Source organism: Linepithema humile, chromosome 6 (genome assembly GCF_040581485.1).
Source record: "Linepithema humile isolate Giens D197 chromosome 6, Lhum_UNIL_v1.0, whole genome shotgun sequence".
NCBI classification, from domain to species: domain Eukaryota; kingdom Metazoa; phylum Arthropoda; class Insecta; order Hymenoptera; family Formicidae; genus Linepithema; species Linepithema humile.
Genome location: NC_090133.1, coordinates 1,638,803 through 1,649,585, shown reverse-complemented (window position 1 = coordinate 1,649,585; position 10,783 = coordinate 1,638,803). Strand labels below are relative to the sequence as shown.

At 27.4% G+C, this 10,783-nt stretch overlaps 2 protein-coding genes across 2 annotated transcripts; both read right to left on the bottom strand.

Annotated features, from left to right (window-relative positions):
* Positions 1-202: 202 nt before the first annotated feature.
* LOC105673146 (uncharacterized) lies at positions 203-1,703 on the bottom strand. The gene is made up of 5 exons (XM_012368566.2): positions 1,482-1,703; positions 1,173-1,330; positions 956-1,097; positions 620-877; positions 203-530 (listed from the first exon to the last, which is right to left on the bottom strand). The coding sequence occupies exons 2-5, from the start codon at positions 1,312-1,314 to the stop codon at positions 374-376; spliced, it is 699 nt and encodes a 232-aa protein (XP_012223989.2). The 5' UTR covers positions 1,315-1,330; positions 1,482-1,703; the 3' UTR covers positions 203-373.
* A 2,641-nt stretch (positions 1,704-4,344) lies between these two features.
* LOC105673148 (uncharacterized) lies at positions 4,345-10,545 on the bottom strand. The gene is made up of 11 exons (XM_067357268.1): positions 9,921-10,545; positions 9,662-9,803; positions 9,326-9,583; positions 8,311-9,236; positions 8,016-8,180; positions 7,697-7,923; positions 7,465-7,601; positions 7,228-7,382; positions 6,945-7,070; positions 5,221-5,419; positions 4,345-5,130 (listed from the first exon to the last, which is right to left on the bottom strand). The coding sequence occupies exons 1-4, from the start codon at positions 10,060-10,062 to the stop codon at positions 9,080-9,082; spliced, it is 699 nt and encodes a 232-aa protein (XP_067213369.1). The 5' UTR covers positions 10,063-10,545; the 3' UTR covers positions 4,345-5,130; positions 5,221-5,419; positions 6,945-7,070; positions 7,228-7,382; positions 7,465-7,601; positions 7,697-7,923; positions 8,016-8,180; positions 8,311-9,079.
* Positions 10,546-10,783: the final 238 nt, after the last annotated feature.

Sequence of the window (10,783 nt, the reverse complement as noted above, 5' to 3'; positions counted from 1 at the left end):
TTTTTATGTATACACTTACGCGTCTATGCAAGTTATATGGATATACCTTTAGTGTAATCTCTTCTGCCTAAAAGCGCTATGTCGTGAAACTTTTCAATGCCTTGATTAGGTACGTACATAACACATTTTGACAGAAATTTTGTAACAGAAGACAGAAGTTATATAACTAATTTTATTTTAAAGGATTTTAAAACGTAAAGAATTATTTGTACTAATTTATTGATTAATCAACATTATGTGTAATAAAATCAGAAAAACCTTAGGAAACACAAACTATTCTACTCTGAACAAATGATAAAATGTAATATTCAAACTTTTGTTTTTAATATTATAATAAGTTATCAAAATTATGTCATAATAAATTGTAAATTATTTAATAATCTTCCTGGGGCGGTGTAAAGTACTGCATTTCATAACAGAATTGCTCGGTTTCTATTTCAGTGGCAGATTTTGTAGTTTCAGCTAGCATCAATTGATCATTTTTCTGCACCTTTGAAGTTACACGAAACAGTAATGAATTTGTGTTGTTTCTGAAAATAAAACACCAATTTAATGGACAAATTTACAATTACTATTTACTGTAATATATTTCAAATAATATCTTAAATGTGAGGCATACCTTAAACTCTTATTATTCGATGCAAAAGTCGAAGTAATCTGCGGGATATTTGCTCTCACTGAACAATTGTGATTGCTAACAGGAGTTATAGTTACAGATTGCTGTATATTTTGTGGAATTACAGACATAGTTTTGTTGTCATCCACAGATTTTTTAAATCGTTTCATTAGATTCTGATCTTCGTCGGTAAATGCACTTTTCTTTTTCTTTGATAATCTGCCTTGGAAATTTCTTATGCTGCAATTTTCTTTGTTGTACCTATTTGCAACAAAGTATTAAATTAAATATAAAATACAATAATTATACATATGCAGATCATTTATGAATTAGTTTTACATGTTATAATTCTTATCAATTATTTTTTTCATATTTGAGATGAATTGTTCATCGTTATCTACTGTGTCCTCCACAAAAGAAACATTAGGCTTCTTGTTTTGTAAGAAATTGTTTCGATGTATGTAATGTGAACTAATTTCTCCTACAAAAGGTTTATATGTTAATTATATGAATGCAAAATATTCCTATATATATACATATATTAATACTAATTTACCTGTCATAGTGAGAAAAATGTTTCCATAATTATTAATGTTATTATCGTTATTCTTTGTTGTAACAGATCGAGGTATTTTGAAACCCGATTGATCATTCAGTAGTTGTTCATTTATCTGTCTGCCAAAAACATTTTTATCCATTGTTAGACAGAACTACCTGTGTATATAAAATCCAAATTATTATTAAAGTAATAATTTGCATCCACTTCTTTTGTAACTAAAAAATTATTATTTTTCTATAATTATTTAAAGTTATAACACGTGATGTTTTAAGAGTTTAACGCGAATATTGTAGATTTTAGGGATACCAATATCATAAAAGTTATGTGATTTACGTCCGATGTATAAATATGTAAAGCGCAATGCTCGCGCAATCTATTACAAGAAGGAAAGCTATATGAGAACCAATAATCACTCATCCTACACACGCGCGCGCGTTACATTCTTGAAACCTTTCTGTTCAATATCACTTCATGTTCGATACCACTTGTTCATCTTGATAAAAATTAAACGTTTCTTTTTTTATTTTTTGGGAGATTGTAATAAATATTTGTATAATATAATAAATACAAAACATGATTTTTTCTTGTATATTTATATATATATATTTTTTTTATCTGTGTATATATTATAAATGTAACAATTATTATCACATGCCATATGTATTTGTGTGAATATACAATCAACCTGAAATTACATTTAAATGAATACATAAATTTTATGTGTGATTTGCACGTGCAAACCTACACGGAAAAAATTTTATATCAAAAATTACTATGTACGGCATTAACCGTGGACCATGAAGCTGCGAACCGAAAATTTTTACCATGTTTCACATGTGAAAAACATAGTAAAAATTTTTATAATTCCTTCATGGTCCGCGGCTACTACCGCACATAATAATTTTTGATATAAAATTTACTCCGTGTATGTACCAAAACTTGAATTTATCACGCAAACAATAACATTAAATGCGTAAAAAATTCTTAAATAAGCGAGAAATTTTTAAATAAGCGTAACATTAAAGTAACAAAATGATTTCTTACTCGTAATATTTTAGAAACAACACTAATTCCACAGTTGAGAAATTTGTAAATAAGAATAACATTGAAATGATAAAATGACACAATTTACTATATGCTTGAATTATTTTACAGATAACATTAAATTCGTAAACGAGAAACTTTTAAAAAAGCTTAAAATTAAGATTATAAAATAATAGAATTTTTCTTACATGCCTATAATAATTTAAGACGATATTAATCACGAGATCGAGGAATTTTTAAATAAGTATAACATTAAAATAATAAAATAATACAATCTCCTACATGTATGTAATACTTTAGAGTATTGATGCATTACTTACTAAAGATTCAAGTTTAAACGGAACGTACGCACAGATAATATATTGCTAAAACAATCTGTTCAAATAATTAACATATTTCTACAGTGGTATTCGTACTTTTCTCTTCTATTCGTATTTACATATTTGTGTATGCTTTTTTCTACATGTTTACGAATATTAAAAAATTTACTGTAACAATATTTTCGCAAGATATACATTTGTTCGAATATTCGGTAATTTTGTACAAAATTGTCACAGTCGCTCATTCGTTATGATTTTTAATAACATGGATATTATATTTGTTTCTTGCGCATTTACCAATATATTCGAACTTTTACTTTTTACATAATTATTCAAAACCATTTCATAAAGTCATATAAAATGTAGACATCCAAACGCTTCAAAAACTATTTACGCGAGCATTGTAAAAAGGATGTAAAGCAATATACGTTTCGTACATGGATTTGGAAATACCGTCTTCTTATGCACAAAAAAGCAATACTTCTGTGCCCAACTGCGAAATACATAATCTTCCAATTCTTTCCTAATATGGTCCTGTTAGTCATTTACTAAAGGTTCTGACGTCTACTTTTTTCATGAAAATATTGTGCAAAAAAGTAATACTTTTATGTCAAATTGTAAAATATATAAACTTTGCAAACGTAGTAAACTATATGTCGTAATTGATAACTTTATGAAACATATAGCGGAGCATGAGGAAATTTGTGATCTTGAAAAGAGCATAGCAGCTGAAACATTAGCAGATCATAATTTAGATTTTTCATATTTTAGATATTCCAGAAATGAGACAAAAATAGAATGTAATTTTTGGGATAGTTTTGCAGAAAGATTCAGTCACCTATAATCATGATTTCATCACTCACGCAAGACAGCATTCTTTAAATATCCCTAAACGTGATCGCGATATATTTAAAAAACATTATGCATTTAAATATATTAAACAATCTGGTGACTATGCGATATGTAAGATTTGCAATACATATATAGACTTTAAATGTCTTAATCCCATATTAAAAAAACATTGGAAAATAATCAAACGCATAATAATTGCATAATAATCAAACGATTGTTTCTTCGAATGACGTAAACATTGTATCTATTTTATGTTAGAAAACACGATTCGATGAAATTGACACAAACCTTTGTAACATATATTTCGAATAAATACTAATTATTCTGATTTTTGTTATTCTTATTTAATATGTACTGAGAACGTCACTCGAAGCTTCGTCACTACAGAAAAGTTTATTATATTTATGAAACTGGTTTAGTTTTTATAAATGTAAAAACACATGTTCTTTGAAGCATAATATAAAGATTATGTTTCAAAATAATAACTATAATTTATAATTTTATAAATTTAACTTATTGTGTTAAATCATAAATTTATAAACATATATATTTAAATTTACCAATTGTGTACATTTATAAACACAAAACCGATATGCGACAAATAAGTCAAAATATGCTAATGCCTTCATATGTTTCAAATCACTTGTCAAAGTCAAGATTGTCGTTATAGTTGATCATGGGATGCTGCTCAAAAATGCCCTTATCATCATTTCCATTGTCGAACTCTGTAGATGAATCTATATAAACATTTGTAATATATCAAAAGTAAATATTAAGTGTTTGATTTTTGTTGTTTTTATCGTATACACGTATATATTCAGTACACCACTCAAAGATTAAATTGTAATGATAAATATTAATAAACAATAATTAATAAAATATGATTAAAACTCACGATCGTCTTTCTTCCAATTTTCATAGCTTGTCGATTGTACAGCTTGACCGTTTGCTGCTTTTTGTTTTATTTTTTCTTGTATTCTTTTCAAATTCTCTGTATGTGCTATTTGCCAATGCTTTGTTAAAAAGACCATATTACATTCAGTCTACATATGTATCACAAATCCTACATGTCGCATAGTCTGCAGTTTGTTTAATATATTTAAGTGCATAATGTTGTTTAATTATATAGCGATCATGTTTAGGGATATTTAAAGAATGCTCTTTTGTGAGAGTGATCAAATTATGATTACAAGCTGACCATCTCTGAAAAACTGTATGACATAAAATACATTCTATTTCTTTCTCATTTCCGGAATATCTGAAATATGAGAAATCTAAATGATGCTGTGCTGTTTCAGCTACTATGCTCTTTTCAAGATCACAAAAATCCTCATGATGCTTCGCTACATGTGTCTTAAAGTTTTCAATTTTGACATATAGTTTACTGCATTTGCAAAGTTTACATTCTGCTCAAAAATTCAAATAATCTTCATAACATTTCTTCAACCACTTGTTCTTAGTAGCAAGATAGTTCCAAGACTGACTGTTTGTTCCAGCCTGTAATGCTTCATATGCGAGCATCACATGCCACTTGTCTTTATGTTCCTTTTCGATATGGTCTTTTAACTCTGTAGTATTGATAGATAATTTTACAGTTTTAGTTAGGCAAATAATACATTTTGCAGATGAATCTCCATGAGTGATCAAATATTTCCAAATCCAATGTCGTTCTTTATAGAATCATAGTTGGTTCATGTTATGTGCAAGTGATATGTGTATCCATAAGTCATCATCTAAAGCTGTAATTTTAACTTTATATTTATATAAAATACATTCCATATAAAATACATTCTTCTTCGTTGTCATTGTCCGAAAATATTTCCACTCACCCTTTGTTCGTTCAGTTCACGGAGAGCAATGCCTCTATGCTGTCTATTCATGTGTTTGACAAAATTCTCAGGTTCCTTCGCGTATATAAAACTCTTTCCGCAAGATCCTTCTCGACACTTTACTCGAAACTCCTTTGCATTCTCTTCTTCATAACATATACTTAACCAGCGGAAGCTTCCACCACACATTGTGTCTGATCTGTATGATAGAACGTATTTAACTGAACACGATACGAATATTATTTCGTCGAAAAGTGCCTGATGGAAGAGGTCGAGGAAAGAGACATACAGTTTTTCTATTTAAACGTAAATATTGACAGAGTTCAAACCAACCTAACGGTTATCAAGAGAGGTAGTAGGATCTGATGCGAATGTATAAGGTCTGTTCTTTATAGCTGAACTCGCTACACTAGTTCACAGTTTATCTTTTTCCTCCCACATTGAAAGGAGAAAGATAAACTCTGAACTAGTGCTGCCAGTTCAGCTATAAAGAACAGACCTATAGTAAAATAACAATTATGCGAGCGAGGAAGAAAGAGGGAGTGCGAGGAGGTAGAGGCATTCAAATCTGTAATACAGATAAATAATATTTTTAAAATAATGTAGAAGTTGTTCTTAACGGAATTTATAACTTTCAATTAATATTCTATTATCCATAAAAATGTCTACATCGAAGAAATGTGTGATTTTTTTAATTTGTTGATACTACGACATAAAAAAAGAAATGCATTTGATACACTTTCTGCAGAAATATAATTATTTCCTTTCCTATTTTATTCGCCTCATTTATATTTTAGACATACCACGATCGTTATCGTTATTCCCTTCATTTTCCTTCACAATATACTCCAAATCATAAATGTAATTTTCATATTCTATTATTCTGTTACTAATTACTCAAGGACTATAATTTCAAATATCTTTTAAATTTAACACTTTAGAATTCATATTGAAATAGAGCAAATAATTATAATAATGTTTAAAGTTTTTTCCAATTTATTATCTATTGATTGCTTGAATATAAAGAACATTTTGCAGTCTCATTGACGTGAAACACATATGGATGAATAAAAAAGTATTAAATATAAATTTTTGTAATAAAAAAGTAACAAGTATAAATTTTTATAAAGAAATAAAAGTACATATTTAATTATAATTATTTCAACAACATATACAAAACTAAAAAATAAAAATTTAAAAATAATATTTTAAAACAATACTTAAAACAATAGTTAATCCAATATTTAAAATAGAAAGTGAATAAAAAATAAATCCAAGATTAGGAGTTAAGTTTCAAGTGATTGGATAACAATTTGGATCTCAATATCGAATGTCAAATAGTTTGCACTTCATAGAAAAATTTCTTATTTGAACAAAATCTATGTAACAGAAAGATGTAAATAACAATAGCATTCACAAACTTCTAAAACAAAATTATTTTGTTAAATTTTATATTGTGTAATGAACGATTATTTTGTAATTTACAATGCTATGCGCATTAGACTTTAGACTTTGCTTCATCACTGACATTATTCAATGTTTGCCCGTGAAGGAGGCTCAGTACTTTTCCCCCTCTGACATTCGTCTATAATCGCACATTACACACCACGTTGTATCCCTAATGTCTCAGTTACAGAAATTATAGTTTACAATTCTCAAGCGTATTTAGAATTAAGTATAATATAATCAGAATTCATTAGTATCCATTAATGCTTTATACTAACCTTGCATATTGTAGATGTAATCTGCGAAAGTATAGATATTGTAAGCATAGTAGCTTGAATGTAAAACCACAGTTTCTGCAAGTTTGATTTACCATGAATGTGTTCTGTCTCGAGTTGAACAAAGAGCTAAAATAGCAAGTAACATCAGTAATAACATTACATATATTATATAATATATAAATGTGTTTCAAATACATTTAAAAACTTAAATAACCAATGCATATAATGATATAAACAATGATATAAATTTGTGTTACCAAATTGTAAAAATAATTTAATGTACCAAGTAATCCTTCAGCAAAGATCGTATCGTTCCTCTTAGAGCATGATTAACTAGCCCATCATTTGATGAGATTTTCTCCTCAACAAATCTCACTGTCATGGAGTAATAGGAAGCTAAAGGTAATGTCTGTTGTGCTAGTTGCTTAAATGATATGCCTAAAAACAAAATACAATGTTTTATCATTAATCTTTTTTAAATGCATTTATATTTAATTAACAATTTTAATGTATTCCTTACCAATATCTGATAATATATTAAAAATTTTGACGCCATAAAAATTTGATAAAAGTTCTGAAACAATATATGATCCATCTATCCCTTTCAAACAATATAAAATAGCCCACAGAAGTATAAAGTCTGAACTGGTACAACCTCTGTAATTATTTAAGTATATTAGATATGCATACTTTATTGTTTCCTAGGAATTTTGTAGAATTAATTACATACTTTGGAAAAGTGTTACACTCACATCACTATAAAAATCTCAGGTTATACGTGGACGCTCCGTTACCCAATTATGCTTCATTAAGGCACCATCATTTTTATTGACTAAACTTTCTTGTGTAATAGTTGGATCTCTTAGAACACTAATTTTCAATTCTGAGGTGGACTTTCTTAACAGGTACTTCTTCAATTCTTCATCTTGAGATATCAACTCTAAAGTTTGTACAAACGAACGGACCTAACAAATCTACTCTAAAAAAATATATTTTTTGTTATTTTTCAACAATTCAATGTAAATTATTAAAAAAAATATGTATATTTTATATTATATTAGCCACACTAACTTTTTCGAATTTAGTTTCTCATATTTCTGTAGAAATAATTCTGGTTGAAGTAAAATTTTTGCAAGATACTGAATGCAACTGTGAGGAGCAACAGTATTTAATGCATTGACTGTCGAGTTTTCTTTCTGAAGTTTTTCCAAGTGTCTTTCTGGAGCAAACTCCGAACTGGAGAAAATATTTATTTATAAAAATATATGATATAGAATATACCATGTATATTCATAGATCCATTTATACTTATATGATTTCAGCAATTAAATGTTACAATATATACAATATGATTTGTGATACTTACTCTAATACTTCAACTAATTGTACTATCAAATGATACAGTTTAAATACACTCATTGTGTCTGACAACTTTAAATATTAACTGTAATACACTGAAAAAAATATACCTACTTCATCAGTATCGCAAATTATTCAACTATTTCGTTAACTTTATATAATTATCAATTATTAATTATCAATTATATATAATTATCAATTATATATAATTATCAATTATAAATTATCAATTATGCTTAGACATAATCATTTTAAATGCTGATGTTATTTCACGTTTTCGAACGGCTTAATAGGTTATGGCAATCTTTAGGATATATCCAGAGTTGTAAAAGCGCATAAGCATATACATGAAGAAATGGATTGGTTCACTGTCTTATACATATGCCAACGGACCAATAAAATTTTTTATGCATACGCTTACGCGTCTATGCAAGTTATATGGATATTTCTTTAGTGTCATCCCTTCTGCCTAAAAACGCATGTCCGAAACTTTTGAGTGCCTTGAATAGGTACATACGTACATAACACATTTTGACAGATGTGTAACAGAAGGCAGAAGTAATATAACTAATTTTATTTTAAAGGATTTTAAAACATGAAGAATTATTTGCACTAATTTATTGATTTATCAACAATATGTGTAATAAAATCAGAAAAACCGTAGGAAACAAACTATTCTACTTTGAACAAATGATAAAATGTAATAAATATTCAAACTTTTGTTTCTAATATTATAATAAATTAGCAAAGTTATATAATAATAAGCTGTAAATTATTTAATTATCTTCCTGGGGCGGTGTAAAGTACTGTATTTCGTAACAGAATTGCTCGATTTCTGTTTCGGTGACAGATTTTGTAGTTTCAGGTATTACCATTTGATCATTTTTCTGCACCTTTGAAGTTACATGAAACAGTAATTGATTTGTATTGTTTCTGAAAATAAAACACCACTTTAACGAACAAATCTACAATTACTATTTACTGTAATATATTTTAAATAATATCTTAAATGTGAGGTATACCTTAAACTCTTATTATGCGATGCAAAAGTTGAAGTAATCTGTGGGATACTTGCTCTCACTGAATAATTACGATTGCTAACAGGAGTTATAGTTACAGATTGCTGTATATTTTGTGGAAATACAGACATAGTTTTGTTGTCATCCACAGATTTTTTAAACCGTTTCATTAGATTCTGATCTTCGTCGGTAAATGGACTTTTCTTTTTCTTTGATAATCTGCCTTGGAAATTTCTTATGCTGCAATTTTCTTTGTTGTACCTAAGTGCAACAAAGGATTAAATTAAATATAAAATACAATAATTATACATATGCAGATCATTTATGAATTAGTTTTACATGTTATAATTTTTATCAATTATTTTTTTCATATTTGAGATGAACTGTTCATCGTTATCTACTGTGTTCTCCACAAAAGAAACATTTGGCCTCTTGTTTTGTAAGAAATTGTTTCGATGTATGTAATGTGAACTAATTTCTCCTATAAAAAGTTTATATGTTAATTATATGAATGCAAAATATTCCTATATATATATATATATATATATATATATATATATATATATATATATATATATATATATTAATAATAATTTACCTGTCATAGTGAGAAAAATATTTCTATAATTATTAATGTTATTATCGTTATTCTTTGTTGTAACAGATCGAGGTATTTTGTAACTCGATTGATCATTGAGTAGTTGTTCATTTATCTGTCTGCCAAAAACATTTTTATCCATTGTTAGACAGAACTACCTGTGTATATAAAATCCACATTATAATTAAAGTAATAATTTGCATCCATTTCTTTTGTAACTAAAAAATTATTATTTTTCTATAATTATTTAAAGTTATAACACGTGATGTTTTAAGAGTTTAACGCAAAAATTGTAGATTTTAGGGCTACCAATGTCATAAAAGCTATGTGATTTACGTCCGATATGTAAATATGTAGAGCGCAATGTTCGCACAATCTGTTACAACAAGGAAAGCTATGTGAGAACGAATAATCACCCACCATACACACGCGCGCGCGTGCTACATTCTTGAATTTTTTCTGTTCAATGTCATAAAGCAAGCAGAAAATCGCTTCGATACCATTTGTTCACCTTGATACAAATTAAACGTTTCTTTTTTTATTTTTTGCGAGATTGTAATAAATATTTGTATAAAATAATAAATATAAAACACGATTTTTTCTCATATATATATATATATATATATATATATATATATATATATATATTTTTTTTTTTTTTTTTTATGTGTATATATTATAAATGTAACAATTATTATCGCATGCCATATGTATCTGTGTGAATATCAATCAACCTGAAATTACATTTAAATGAACACGTGAATTTTATCTGTCATTTGTACGTGCAAACCTATATGCCAAAACCTGAATTTATCACACAAACAATAATATTAAATTCATAAAAAATTCGAGAAATTTTTAAA

Coding starts and splice junctions, on each gene's coding strand:
- LOC105673146 (XM_012368566.2), bottom strand. CDS start 1,314: ATGGATAAAAATGTTTTTGGCAGACAGATAAATGAACAACTACTGAAT. Junction 1,098..1,172: donor CATTTTTCTCACTATGACAG/GTAAATTAGTAT, acceptor AACCTTTTGTAG/GAGAAATTAGTTCACATTAC. Junction 878..955: donor ATTGATAAGAATTATAACAT/GTAAAACTAATT, acceptor TGTTGCAAATAG/GTACAACAAAGAAAATTGCA.
- LOC105673148 (XM_067357268.1), bottom strand. CDS start 10,062: ATGGATAAAAATGTTTTTGGCAGACAGATAAATGAACAACTACTCAAT. Junction 9,804..9,920: donor TATTTTTCTCACTATGACAG/GTAAATTATTAT, acceptor AACTTTTTATAG/GAGAAATTAGTTCACATTAC. Junction 9,237..9,325: donor TCGCATAATAAGAGTTTAAG/GTATACCTCACA, acceptor TTTTATTTTCAG/AAACAATACAAATCAATTAC.